This window comes from Nerophis ophidion, linkage group LG28 (genome assembly GCF_033978795.1).
Source record: "Nerophis ophidion isolate RoL-2023_Sa linkage group LG28, RoL_Noph_v1.0, whole genome shotgun sequence".
In the NCBI taxonomy this organism is placed as follows: Eukaryota; Metazoa; Chordata; class Actinopteri; order Syngnathiformes; family Syngnathidae; genus Nerophis; species Nerophis ophidion.
In genome coordinates this window covers 11,146,247-11,161,246 of record NC_084638.1, presented here as the reverse complement: position 1 = coordinate 11,161,246, position 15,000 = coordinate 11,146,247, and the positions used below count along the sequence as shown (strand labels likewise).

Below are 15,000 nucleotides of genomic sequence, written 5' to 3'. Positions count from 1 at the left end.
TGAAGCATGGGGGTGGAAACATCATGCTTTGGGGCTGTTTTTCTGCTAAGGGGACAGGACGATTGATCCATGTTAAGGAAAGAATGAATGGGGCCATGTATCGTGAGATTTTGAGCCGAGGATTATAAATACCTGGGAGTACACATGGACAACAAGCTGAATGGGTCAAAACACCCTGAGGTTCTCTACAAGAAGGGACAGAGCCGTTTCTACATCCTTAGGAGGCTAGGATCCTTCAACGTCTGTACAAAGATGTTGAAGATGTTCTACGAGTCTGTGGTGGCGGGCGCCTTCTTGTACGCCGTGGCCTGCTGGGGCGGCGGGCTGAGAGCGAGGGACGCTAACAGACTGGTAGAGAAGGCCAGTAACGTGGTGGGAGTGGAGCTGGACTCTCTGGCGGTGGTGTCAGAGAGGAGAAGTCTAGGAAAACTCCAAGCCATTATGGACGACACCTCCCACCCATGACATATATTATATATATAATATATGAATAGTATAGATATATATTCTACATATATTCTACATTTAAGTGCAGTCAAGGAACATATGCATTATACAGTCTGATGGCTGTCTGTATGAAGGACCTCCTGTGTGGTTCCGTGTTGCATTTTGGGAGTCTGAGCCTTCCACTGAACGTGCTCATTCTCCACAAGGTCCGAGTGTGGCTGGCATGTTGTTGTGCTCATTCTCCACTCGGACCTTGTGGAGAATGAGCACGTTCAGTGGAAGGCTCAGACTCCCAAAATGCAACACGAAACCACACAGGAGGTCCTTCATACCGACAGCCATCAGACTGTATAATGCATATGTTCCTTGACTGCACTTAAATGTAGAATATATTTATATTATTCATATGTTTTATATAGGGCTTCACGGTGGGAGAGGGGTTAGTGTGTCTGCCTCACAATACGAAGGTCCTGCAGTCCTGGGTTCAAATCCAGGCTCGGGATCTTTCTGTGTGGAGTTTGCATGTTCTCCCCGTGACTGCGTGGGTTCCCTCCGGGTACTCCGGCTTCCTCCCACTTCCAAAGACATGCACCTGGGGATAGGTTGATTGGCAACACTAAAATTGGCCCTAGTGTGTGAATGTGAGTGTGAATGTTGTCTGTCTATCTGTGTTGGCCCTGCGATGAGGTGGCGACTTGTCCAGGGTGTACCCCGCCTTCTGCCCGATTGTAGCTGAGATAGGCGCCAGCGCCCCCCGCGACCCCTAAAAGGGAATAAGCGGTAGAAAATGGATGGATGTTTTATATATATATGTCATATATTATTTATTATTATAATTGTTTATTGCGAGTGAACTGTGGTGCTGAATTTCCCCTAGGGATCAATAAAGTACTTTTATTCTAATCTATATATATATATACACATACACATATATATATATATATATATATATATATATATATATATATATATATATATATATATATACATACATATACATATATATATACATACATATACATATATATACATACTAGGGCTGTGAATCTTTGGGTGTCCCACGATTTGATTTAATATCGATTCTTAGGGTCACGATTCGATATCGATTTTTTCGATTCGATTCTCGATTCAAAAACTATATTTTTTCCCGATTTCAAAGGATCCTGTATTCATTCAATACATAGGATCTCAGCCGGATCTACCCGAGTCTGCTGACATGCTAGCAGAGTAGTAGATTTTTGTAAAAAGCTTTTATAATTGTAAAGGACAATGTTTTATCGACTGATTGCAATAATGCAAATTTGTTTTAACTATTAAACGAACCAAAAATATGACTTATTTTATCTCTGTGAAAACATTGGACACAGTGTGTTGTCAAGCTTATGAGATGCCATGCAAGTGTAAGCCACTGTGACACTATTGTTCTTTGTTATTATTTTTACAAATGTCTAATGATAATGTCAGTGAGGGATTATTAATCACTGCTATGCTGAAATTATAACTAATATTGATACTGTTGTTGATAATATTCATTTTTGTTTCACTACTTTTGGTTTGTTCTGTGTCGTGTTTGTCTTCTCAATTGCTCTGTTTATTGCAGTTCTGAGTGTTACTGGGTCAGGTTTGGTTTTGGAATTGGATTGCATTGTTATGGTATTGCTGTTTAGAGGTTTGTTGGATTGATTAAAAAAAAGAAAATATATATATATATGTATTGTGATGGCAAAATTACTTATACTCGTTTAATTAAAGATGTTCTTTGAACGGGTCGCCAAAAGTTGTTTATTGGGCTCAGGAATGTGACACTTAGCAAGAGATCTATTGTCTGATCAAGCTCTGTCTCCTGTGTCTTTGATGTAACATGTGGACTTTAGTTGACCTGGGCATATGTGTCATTTATTCTTGACCCCCCAACAGAGCTAAATTGGTTCCCTTTCCTGAGTGGGCCCCACCCCCCTCTGGTCAAACGACACCCTCTCCCCTTCACAGGACTTTGGGTATTCAATCCACTGGTGTACTGTATGTAAATGAGCATGGAGGGTGGGACTTCTGAGAATGTATAATTGTCAGGTCAAATTCTAAAGGAGTTAGAACAAGCTGGAACGAACGGATGTGTCGTTCTGGTTTGGTCTCGCTTGGCAAAGCTTGTTATTATTTGTTTGTTACTTTAATAAATCATTTTAAAGCTATTTGTCACTAAAGGATCGGGAAAGCCATGGAAAACGACTTCCGGACGGCTTCGAAGCGATTCTGGACCACCGTCCGCCGCCTCAGGAAGGGGAAGCAGTGCACTATCAACACCGTGTATGGTGCGGATGGTGTTCTGCTGACCTCAACTGCGGATGTTGTGGATAGGTGGAAGGAATACTTCGAAGACCTCCTCAATCCCACCAACACGTCTTCCTATGAGGAAGCAGTGCCTGGGGAATCTGTGGTGGACTCTCCTATTTCTGGGGCTGAGGTCGCTGAGGTAGTTAAAAAGCTCCTCGGTGGCAAGGAGATCCGCCCGGAGTTCCTTAAGGCTCTGGATGCTGCGGGGCTGTCGTGGTTGACAAGACTCTGCAGCATCGCGGGGACATCGGGGGCGGTACCTCTGGATTGGCAGACCGGGGTGGTGGTTCCTGTCTTTAAGAAGGGGGACCGCAGGGTGTGTTCCAACTATCGTGGGATCACACTCCTCAGCCTTCCCGGTAAGGTTTATTCAGGTGTACTGGAGAGGAGGCTACGCCGGATAGTCGAACCTCCGATTCAGGAGGAACAGTGTGGTTTTCGTCCTGGTTGTGGAACTGTGGACCAGCTCTATACTCTCGGCAGGGTTCTTGAGGGTGCATGGGAGTTTGCCCAACCAGTCTACATGTGCTTTGTGGACTTGGAGAAGGCATTCGACCGTGTCCCTCGGGAAGTCCTGTGGGGAGTGCTCAGAGAGTATGGGGTATCGGACTGTCTTATTGTGGCGGTCCGCTCCCTGTATGATCAGTGTCAGAGCTTGGTCCGCATTGCCGGCAGTAAGTCGGACACGTTTCCAGTGAGGTTAGACTCCGCCAAGGCTGTCCTTTGTCACCGATTCTGTTCATAACTTTTATGGACAGAATTTCTAGGCGCAGTCAAGGCGTTGAGGGGTTCCGGTTTGGTGACCGCAGGATTAGGTCTCTGCTTTTTGCAGACAATGTGGTCCTGATGTCTTCATCTGGCCGGGATCTTCAGCTCTCACTGGATCGGTTCGCAGCCGAGTGTGAAGCGACCGGAATGAGAATCAGCACCTCCAAGTCCGAGTCCATGGTTCTCGCCCAGAAAAGGGTGGAATGCCATCTCCGGGTTGGGGAGGAGACACTGCCCCAAGTGGAGGAGTTCAAGTACCTAGGAGTCTTGTTCACGAGTGAGGGAAGAGTGGATCGTGAGATCGACAGGCGGATCAGTGCGGCGTCTTCAGTAATGCGGACGTTGTACCGATCCGTTGTGGTGAAGAAGGAGCTGAGCCGGAAGGCAAAGCTCTCAATTTACCGGTCGATCTACGTTCCCATCCTCACCTATGGTCATGAGCTTTGGGTCATGACCGAAAGGATAAGATCACGGGTACAAGCGGCCGAAATGAGTTTGGGTCTCTCCCTTAGAGATAGGGTGAGAAGCTCTGCCATCCGGGAGGAACTCAAAGTAAAGCCGCTGCTCCTCCACATGGAGAGGAGCCAGATGAGGTGGTTCGGGCATCTGGTCCGGATGCCACCCGAACGTCTCCCTAGGGAGGTGTTTAGGGCACGTCCAACCGGTAGGAGGCCACGGGGAAGACCCAGGACACGTTGGGAAGACTACGTCTCCCGGCTGGCCTGGGAACGCCTCGGGATCCCCCGGGAAGAGCTAGACGAAGTGGCTGGGGAGAGGGAAGTCTGGGTTTCTCTGCTTAGGCTGTTGCCCCCGCGACCCGACCTTGGATAAGCGGAAAAAGATGGACGGATGGATGGATGGATCGTCTTTAAGAAATTTCCACAACAATATATATATATATATATATATAAATATTTAAACAATTTTAAAATAAAATCGATTTAAAAAAATTAGAATCGTTTCTGAATCGCACAATTTAAACGATTCGATTCGTATTTGAATCGATTTTTCCCCACACCCCTAATACATACTTATACATACATATATACATATATATATATATATATAAAGTCGGCTTTCGGCTCGCGTGTATACAAGCTGATATGTTAAACGCAGAACACGAAAAGACTCGCAATAATACGGGGAGAAGGGCTGCGGGCGTGGAAATAAGATGTGTTTCTTCCTGCTCCTTTTCAGCCAAACTGCACCGTGCAAGGGTGACTCCAGTCCACGGCTATGTTCTACATAAAGCCATTGTGTGCGCCAGACAAAAAGTCCGAGAGCCGACGCGGAGGTAACCGTGGTCACTGTTTCCCCGAGGACCGTCTGGCAGCGAGGGGCCATTAATTATAAGAGAGACAGACAGACAGACAGACAGATAGACAGACAGACAGTACCGCATAGACACAGACAGGCCCCAGACTTAAAAAAAAAAAAAAAAAAAAAAAAACATTGCATGTGTATTTGCTCGCTCGTCCTTTTTGAACAGGAATAATCATTCTTTATTTTATTTTTTTGTAAACCCGCCATCTTCCGGAGGAGATAAATAATTGAAAAAAAAAATGCGTGCGTCCTACTGCGCATCCTTGGGAGTGAATAGGGAAATAGTGCGCCAGTGTGAGAGAAGTCGTCGATCATCGGAGCCGCGCAGCCTCGCCTCCATTGTTGACCCACGGCCATGATCGTCCTCCCCACGCGGGTAAGTACTTTCCCTGGCATTATTATCACATTTTCCGTCCACGAGGTGTGCCGCTGACGGCGGCCTGTAGGGGGGTGCAGGCGGCGCACATCCGGGACTTTTTTTTTTTTTTTTTTCCTGCTTGGTAATATTTTATGAATCATAACTTGTTATGACGTCGGGGGCGCGCGCGGCGTGCAACAGGTGCGCGTACAGTAGCGGGAGCGCGCGTCTACATATTCGCCTGCGCGTTTACAACAAGCATTATTGCGCCGTCGTCTTGTCGATGGCGTGTCGCCACAATGGATTTGAAAGCGATGCTTTTCTCAACGTTTTTATCGCGCCGAGACGCCTTAATAGATAGGTTGCATCATTTATGAATGCGTGTTGTTTTTTTTTGCGAGGGTGAAAGGCGGCTTTGTGCCTCCATTCAGTGGCCTCATGTGTTGCAGGAGCCGATGCTCACTCAGCTGTGCTCCCTCAACGCCATTGTTGCAAATTCCACCTCCTTTTCCCCCGACAGCCACCCTGGCTGGAGAGTGTGTGTCTGTGTGTGTGTGTGTGTGTGTGTGTGTGTGTGTGCACTCGCTGCACGGCGGTAACACAAAACCAGTCACCCTTTTTTAGACGCCATTGTTGCACAACGTTGCGTTGACTTTTGCACCCACTTGAACAAGAAGGGAAGAAATAAGTGTGTCGTTTTTTGTTTAAATGTATTTTCTTTTTATGTATATTTTTATTCTTATTACTTTTTGTGTTCAGTTTTATGTGTATGTTCGTGTTTATTGTTTTGTTTTAGTTTATTTTAATTCTAATTTTATGAAATTAAATTAAAAATAATTGAATAAGCGGTAGAAAATGGATGGATGGATGGATGTATTTTTTATTAGTTTATTTTTATGAGTATGTTTGTTTATTTTTATTTATTTTTATTAAATGTATATATATACGCATATATATATATTTACATTATTTGTTTATTTTTATGTTTGTTTTTGTTCATTTTGTATTTAAATAAATTAAATTAAATACAATGAATTTTGTTTTTATTGCAGTTTTTATTTAAATAAATTAAATTTAATACAATGACTTGTTTTTATTTATTTGTATTAAATTTATATATATGTATATATATTTACATTGTTTATTTTTATCTATGTTTGTTTTTGTTCATTTTGTATTTTAATAAATTAAAAACAATGAATTTAGTTTTTATTGCATTTTTTATTTTCATAAATTAAATTAAATACAATGACATTTTTGTTTTTATTTAAAACATTAAATTTTTTGTTATTTGTTTTCATTTTTATCTTTATTTTTGTTTATTTTTATTAAATTAAATACATTTTATGGTTTTATTTTAATGTAACTTTAAATATAATGTATTTATTAGCGTTTAAAACATTAAATGTTTTTTTATTTGTTTTTATTTTTATCTTTATTTTTGTTTATTTTTATTGAATTATATACATTTTATGTTTTTATTTTTATGTAACTTTAAATATTTTAATGTATTTATTAGTGTTTATTTTTATGTATTTGTTCGTGTTTATTTTTATTTTATTTTATGAAATCAAATTAAATACAATGACATTCGTTTTTATTATTATTTTTAGATTTGTATTATTTTTGTTTTATTATTATTCATGTGTGTTTATTTTTATTTCTATGTTTGTGTTCATTTTTATCTTCATTTTAGTTTACTTTTATTAAATTAAATACATTTTTTGTTTTTATTTTAATTTAACTCTTTTAATTAATTATTTTTATAAAAAGGTTTGTGTTTATTTTAATTAAAAAACGTTCTTTGATTTTATTAAATCAAATACAATTATTTTCTTATTTTTGTTTTATATAGAATTTTATTAAATACAATATATATATATATATTTTAAATACATTATTTGTGTTTATCTTATGTATATGTTTGTGTTTATTTTAGTTTACTTATATTAAATACCTTTTTTGTTTTTATTTTAATTTAACTTTTTTAATGAATTATTTTTATATAAAGGTTAGTGTTTATTTTAATAACATTTTTTATTCGATTTTATGAAATTAAATTAAATACAATTATTATGTAGTTGTTGTTTATAGAATTGTATTAAATTAAATACAATGATATTTTTATTTTTATTTAAAAAGGATTGTTATTTATTTATTTGTGTTTATCTTATGTGTATGTTTGTGTTTATTTTTATCTTTATTTTTATTAAGTTACATTCAATTAGTATGGTTTTATTTTAATGTAACTTATTTATTTCTGTGTAGTTTTATGGATATGATTGTGCTTATATATATCTTTGTTTATTTCAATTTGTATTTAATTCAATGTAATTTAATTACTTTTTTTTTATTTTACTTGTTTTGGGATCATGTGTTGTCTCCAGCTTTTACAAAAGACAGGGCGAAGAGTGCCTGCCTTGCCATTTGAATGTCAAGTAGCGAATGAACAAGTGAGCTGTGTGTGTGTGAGCGTGTGTGTGTGAGCGTGTGTGTGTGTGCGTGTGTGTGTGTGTGTGTGTGTGCGTGTGTGTGTGTGTAGAAGCCAGGACAGGAGTGAAACTGTCACACATGCATCTTCAGCACACGACAATATAGGTCCAGCCTGGACACTTCCTCATGACTGCTCGACCTAAAGGAGTAAATTATGCTTTTCCCTCCTGTTTTTTCTTCCCTGTAATCAAACCTAAGAGTCTTAGGGAAACGGAAAGTTGCATAGCCAGAAGCATGCCCAGGCGGAAGCAGAAACGACCCCGGCAGTTTATGAGCTTGACCCGCGGCGCCTCTCGGACACTTGACCATGGTGAGAGCGAGATTATACTGTATGTCCGAGAAAAGTGTCAGATTGCATGTCTCAAGTACAGTAGTTGATGCTTCAAAGGGTCGTAGTAGATTATTTTCTACATTTAAAAGACTTCCTTGTGGTCTACATGACATGTAATGATGGTTCTTTGCTCAAAAAGTTGCATAGATTAAGTTTTACGGACCATCATCAAGCCGCTTTCTGACCGTCTCTTTAGGATTACGTGCCTCCACTTCGACAATCGTCTCCCCTTTGTCACATCTTTCCCAAATACACAAAAGCAAGTAGGCACTAAAAGTTGCTTCTGCATAATAAGTCCTCGCTAAGGCACTTAAAGGCCTACTGAAATGAGATTTTGTTATTTAAACGGGGATAGCATACTTGATCATTTCGCGATATTGCCATATTTTTCCTGAAAGGATTTCATCGACGATAAAGTTCGCAACTTTTGGTGCTGATAAAAAAAGCCTTGCGTGTACCAGAAGTAGCAGACGCTATAGCGCGCGTGACGTCACGGGTTGTGGAGCTCCTCACATCTGAACATTGTTTACAATCATGGCCACCAGCAGCGAGAGCGATTCGGACCGAGAAAGCCACGATTTCCCCGCTAATTTGAGCGAGGATGAAAGATTTCTGGATGAGGAAAGTGAGAGGGAAGGACTGGAAAAAAAAATAATTAAAAAATAATTAGACAAATTTACTAGGATAATTCTGGAAAATGGGATTCACGGTGGCAGAGGGGTTAGTGCGTCTGCCTCACATTACGAAGTCCCTGCAGTCCTGGGTTCGAATCCAGGCTCGGGAGCTTTCTGTGTGGAGTTTGCATGTTCTCCCCGGCTTCCTCCCACTTCCAAAGACATGCACCTGGGGATAGGTTGATTGGCAACACTAAATTGGCCCTAGTGTGTGAATGTGAGTGTGAATGTTGTCTGTCTATCTGTGTTGGCCCTGCGATGAGGTGGCGACTTGTCCAGGGTGTACCCCGCCTTCCGCCCGATTGTAGCTGAGATAGGCGCCAGCGCCCCCCCCCGCGACCCCAAAAAAGGGATTAAGCGGTAGAAAATGGATGGATGGAATTCTGGAAAATCCTTTATCTGCTTATTGTGTTACTAGTGTTTTAGTGAGATTATATGGTCGTACCTGTACAACCTGAAAGTCGGCCCCGCACCTTTCTTTAGCACCAGTCGACGGGTGTTGGCGATGCCCATCTCTGCCCTTCGCAAGGGACCATCTTCGAAACACGATCTTTCGAAATGATCGCTGCATAATACACTGTACTTTGTCCGTGTGGTCCAATCCAACCGTGTTCGCTTGACCGCTCTGTTCCATAGTAAAGCTTCACCGTCATCTTTCGGGAATGTAAACAATGAAACACCGGCTGTGTTTGTGTTGCTAAAAGCGGCCGCAATACGCCGCTTCCCACCTACAGCTTTCTTCTTTGACGTCTCCATTATTCATTGAACAAATTGCAAAAGATTCAGCAACACACATGTCCATAATACTGTGGATTTATGCGATGAAAAGAGAAAGTTTCTTAAAGTCCTACTGAAAGCCACTATTAGCGACCACGCAGTCTGATAGTTTATATATCAATGATGAAATATTAACATTGCAACACATGCCAATACGGCCTTTTTAGTTTACTAAATTACACTTTTAAATTTCCCGCGAAGTTTCTTGTTGAAAACGTCGCGGAATGATGACGCTTATGTTGATGCGTGCTTGTGACGTTATTGGTTGGAGCGGACATGTTCTACTAGCACCACTCACGGCTAAAAGTAGTCTGTTTTCATCACATAATTACACAGTATTTTGGACATCTGTGTCGCTGAATATTTTGCAATCTGTTCAATTAATAATGGAGACGTCAAAGAAGAATACTGTTGGTGGATTGCAGCTGACTTTAGCAACCGAAACACAGCCGGTGTTTCTTTGTTTGTTGTGAAGCTTTAGCGAACATGTTTCCCTACCACATGTCAACCAGCAAGTTTTTGGATGAGAAAATTGTGATATTAAGTCGGCTCTTACTTGAGCGGAGTTAGCGTCCTCCTGCAGCAGCTGTCAGAAAGGCAGCTGTGATCTTGGCTCCTCTATTGGCTTCTCTTAGAGACACTGGCGGTCACCGCAGCCCTCCGACTTTCAGGTATGACTATAATCTCACTAAAATACACAATAAGCAGATAAGGGATTTTCCAGAATTATCCTGGTAAATGTGTCTAATAACATATGAATCGCTCCCACTGCCGTCGCCTTTTTTATCTCTTTTCCAGTGCTTCACTCTAACTTTCATCATCCACTAATCTTTCATCCTCACTCAAATTAATGGGGAAATCGTTGCTTTCTCGGTCCGAATCGCTCTAGCTGTTGGTGGCCATTATTCAATCAATCAATGTTTACTTGTATAGCCCTAAATCACAAGTGTCTCAAAGGGCTGCACAAACCACTACGACTACGACATCCTCGGTTCAGATCTCACATCAGGGCAAGGAAAAACTCAACATAATGGTGTGAGAGTCCAGTCCATAGTGGATCTAACATAATAGTGAGAGTCCAGTCCATAGTGGATCTAACATAATAGTGTGAGAGTCCAGTCCATAGTGGATCTAACATAATAGTGAGAGTCCAGTCCATAGTGGATCTAACATAATAGTGTGAGAGTCCAGTCCATAGTGGATCTAACATAATAGTGTGAGAGTCCAGTCCATAGTGGATCTAACATAATAGTGAGAGTCCAGTCCATAGTGGATCTAACATAATAGTGAGAGTCCAGTCAATAGTGGATCTAACATAATAGTGAGAGAGTCCAGTCCTTAGTGGATCTAACATAATAGTGTGAGAGTCCAGTCCATAGTGGATCTAACATAATAGTGAGAGGCCAGTCCATAGTGGATCTAACATAATAGTGTGAGAGTCCAGTCCATAGTGAATTTAACATAATGGTGAGAGTCCAGTCCATAGTGGATCTAACATAATAGTGTGAGAGTCCAGTCCACAGTGGATCTAACATAATAGTGAGAGTCCAGTCCATAGTGGATCTAACATAATAGTGAGAGTCCAGTCCATAGTGAATTTAACATAATAGTGAGAGAGTCCAGTCCCTAGTGGATCTAACATAATAGTGTGAGAGTCCAGTCCATAGTGGATCTAACATAATAGTGAGAGTCCAGTCCACAGTGGATCTAACATAATAGTGAGAGTCCAGTCCATAGTGGATCTAACATAATACTGTGAGAGTCCATTCCATAGTGGATCAAACATAATAGTGAGAGAGTCCAGTCCATAGTGGATCTAACATAATAGTGAGAGTCCAGTCCATAGTGGATCTAACATAACAGTGTGAGAGTCCAGTCCATAGTGGATCTAACATAAGAGTCTGAGAGTCCAGTCCATAGTGGATCTAACATAATAGTGTGAGAGTCCAGTCCATAGTGGATCTAACATAATAGTGTGAGAGTCCAGTCCATAGTGGATCTAACATAATAGTGTGAGAGTCCAGTCCATAGTGGATCTAACATAAGAGTCTGAGAGTCCAGTACATAGTGGATCTAACATAATAGTGTGAGAGTCCAGTCCATAGTGGATCTAACATAAGAGTCTGAGAGTCCAGTCCATAGTGGATCTAACATAATAGTGTGAGAGTCCAGTCCATAGTGGATCTAACATAATAGTGTGAGAGTCCAGTCCATAGTGGATCTAACATAATAGTGTGAGAGTCCAGTCCATAGTGAATTTAACATAATAGTGAGAGTCCAGTCCATAGTGGATCTAACATAATAGTGTGAGAGTCCAGTCCATAGTGGATCTAACATAATAGTGTGAGAGTCCAGTCCACAGTGGATCTAACATAATAGTGAGAGTCCAGTCCATAGTGGATCTAACATAATAGTGTGAGAGTCCAGTCCATAGTGGATCTAACATAATAGTGTGAGAGTCCAGTCCATAGTGGATCTAACATAATAGTGTGAGAGTCCAGTCCATAGTGGATCTAACATAAGAGTCTGAGAGTCCAGTCCATAGTGGATCTAACATAATAGTGTGAGAGTCCAGTCCATAGTGGATCTAACATAATAGTGTGAGAGTCCAGTCCATAGTGGATCTAACATAATAGTGTGAGAGTCCAGTCCATAGTGGATCTAACATAAGAGTCTGAGAGTCCAGTACATAGTGGATCTAACATAATAGTGTGAGAGTCCAGTCCATAGTGGATCTAACATAAGAGTCTGAGAGTCCAGTCCATAGTGGATCTAACATAATAGTGTGAGAGTCCAGTCCATAGTGGATCTAACATAATAGTGTGAGAGTCCAGTCCATAGTGGATCTAACATAATAGTGTGAGAGTCCAGTCCATAGTGAATTTAACATAATAGTGAGAGTCCAGTCCATAGTGGATCTAACATAATAGTGTGAGAGTCCAGTCCATAGTGGATCTAACATAATAGTGTGAGAGTCCAGTCCACAGTGGATCTAACATAATAGTGAGAGTCCAGTCCATAGTGGATCTAACATAATAGTGTGAGAGTCCAGTCCATAGTGGATCTAACATAATAGTGTGAGAGTCCAGTCCATAGTGGATCTAACATAATAGTATGAGAGTCCAGTCCATAGTGGATCTAACATAATAGTGTGAGAGTCCAGTCCATAGTGGATCAAACATAATAGTGAGAGTCCAGTCCATAGTGGATCTAACATAACGGTGTGAGAGTCCAGTCCATAGTGGATCTAACATAATAGTGTGAGAGTCCAGTCCATAGTGGATCTAACATAATAGTGTGAAAGTCCAGTCCATAGTGGATCTAACATAATAGTGAGAGAGTCCAGTCCATAGTGGATCTAACATAATAGTGAGAGTCCAGTCCATAGTGGATCTAACATAACAGTGTGAGAGTCCAGTCCATAGTGGATCTAACATAAGAGTCTGAGAGTCCAGTCCATAGTGGATCTAACATAATAGTGTGAGAGTCCAGTCCATAGTGGATCTAACATAATAGTGTGAGAGTCCAGTCCATAGTGGATCTAACATAATAGTGTGAGAGTCCAGTCCATAGTGGATCTAACATAAGAGTCTGAGAGTCCAGTCCATAGTGGATCTAACATAATAGTGAGAGTCCAGTCCACAGTGGATCTAACATAATAGTGAGAGTCCAGTCCATAGTGGATCTAACATAATAGTGAGAGTCCAGTCCATAGTGGATCTAACATAGTAGTGTGAGAGTCCAGTCCATAGTGGATCTAACATAATAGTGTGAGAGTCCAGTCCATAGTGGATCTAACACAATAGTGTGAGAGTCCAGTCCATAGTGAATCTAACATAATAGTGAGAGGCCAGTCCATAGTGGATCTAACATAATAGTGTGAGAGTCCAGTCCATAGTGGATCTAACATAAGAGTCTGAGAGTCCAGTACATAGTGGATCTAACATAATAGTGTGAGAGTCCAGTCCATAGTGGATCTAACATAAGAGTCTGAGAGTCCAGTCCATAGTGGATCTAACATAATAGTGTGAGAGTCCAGTCCATAGTGGATCTAACATAATAGTGTGAGAGTCCAGTCCATAGTGGATCTAACATAATAGTGTGAGAGTCCAGTCCATAGTGAATTTAACATAATAGTGAGAGTCCAGTCCATAGTGGATCTAACATAATAGTGTGAGAGTCCAGTCCATAGTGGATCTAACATAATAGTGTGAGAGTCCAGTCCACAGTGGATCTAACATAATAGTGAGAGTCCAGTCCATAGTGGATCTAACATAATAGTGTGAGAGTCCAGTCCATAGTGGATCTAACATAATAGTGTGAGAGTCCAGTCCATAGTGGATCTAACATAATAGTATGAGAGTCCAGTCCATAGTGGATCTAACATAATAGTGTGAGAGTCCAGTCCATAGTGGATCAAACATAATAGTGAGAGTCCAGTCCATAGTGGATCTAACATAACGGTGTGAGAGTCCAGTCCATAGTGGATCTAACATAATAGTGTGAGAGTCCAGTCCATAGTGGATCTAACATAATAGTGTGAAAGTCCAGTCCATAGTGGATCTAACATAATAGTGAGAGAGTCCAGTCCATAGTGGATCTAACATAATAGTGAGAGTCCAGTCCATAGTGGATCTAACATAACAGTGTGAGAGTCCAGTCCATAGTGGATCTAACATAAGAGTCTGAGAGTCCAGTCCATAGTGGATCTAACATAATAGTGTGAGAGTCCAGTCCATAGTGGATCTAACATAATAGTGTGAGAGTCCAGTCCATAGTGGATCTAACATAATAGTGTGAGAGTCCAGTCCATAGTGGATCTAACATAAGAGTCTGAGAGTCCAGTCCATAGTGGATCTAACATAATAGTGAGAGTCCAGTCCACAGTGGATCTAACATAATAGTGAGAGTCCAGTCCATAGTGGATCTAACATAATAGTGAGAGTCCAGTCCATAGTGGATCTAACATAGTAGTGTGAGAGTCCAGTCCATAGTGGATCTAACATAATAGTGTGAGAGTCCAGTCCATAGTGGATCTAACACAATAGTGTGAGAGTCCAGTCCATAGTGAATCTAACATAATAGTGAGAGGCCAGTCCATAGTGGATCTAACATAATAGTGTGAGAGTCCAGTCCATAGTGGTATTGTAAACAATGTTCATATGTGAGGAGCCCCACAACCCGTGACATCACGCGCACATCGTCTGCTACTTCCAGTAAAGGCAAGGCGTTTTTTATTAGCGACCAAAAGTTGCGAACTTTATCGTCGATGTTCTCTACTAAATCCTATCAGCAAAAATATGGCAATATCGCAAAATGATCAAGTATGACACACAGAATGGACCTGCTATCCTCGTTTAAATAAGAAACTCTCATTTCAGTAGGCCTTTCTTGTTAATAAATTCACACAATAAACTCATTGACAACAAACATTGCACAAAGTGAACAATTAAACCTACGGTGCAGCGTTGTCGCCCCCTGCTGGTCAGATTCAGCAC

General features: G+C 40.8%; 2 protein-coding genes across 3 annotated transcripts in view; one reads left to right on the top strand and one right to left on the bottom strand.

Moving 5' to 3' along the window:
* trim110 (tripartite motif containing 110) overlaps nt 1-15,000 on the bottom strand; it is a 41,339-nt gene that overhangs the window by 26,064 nt on the left and 275 nt on the right. The window lies entirely within an intron of this gene.
* sall2 (spalt-like transcription factor 2) overlaps nt 5,021-15,000 on the top strand; it is a 20,420-nt gene continuing 10,440 nt past the window's right edge. Inside the window, exons 1-2 of one of the 2 annotated variants that reach the window (XM_061890445.1) lie at nt 5,021-5,245; nt 7,919-8,030. In XM_061890445.1, coding sequence (XP_061746429.1) covers nt 5,225-5,245; nt 7,919-8,030 — 133 coding nt within the window. In that variant the 5' untranslated portion in view covers nt 5,021-5,224. The remainder of the gene's footprint in view (nt 5,246-7,918; nt 8,031-15,000) is intronic. The other variant, XM_061890446.1, reaches the window with a different exon arrangement.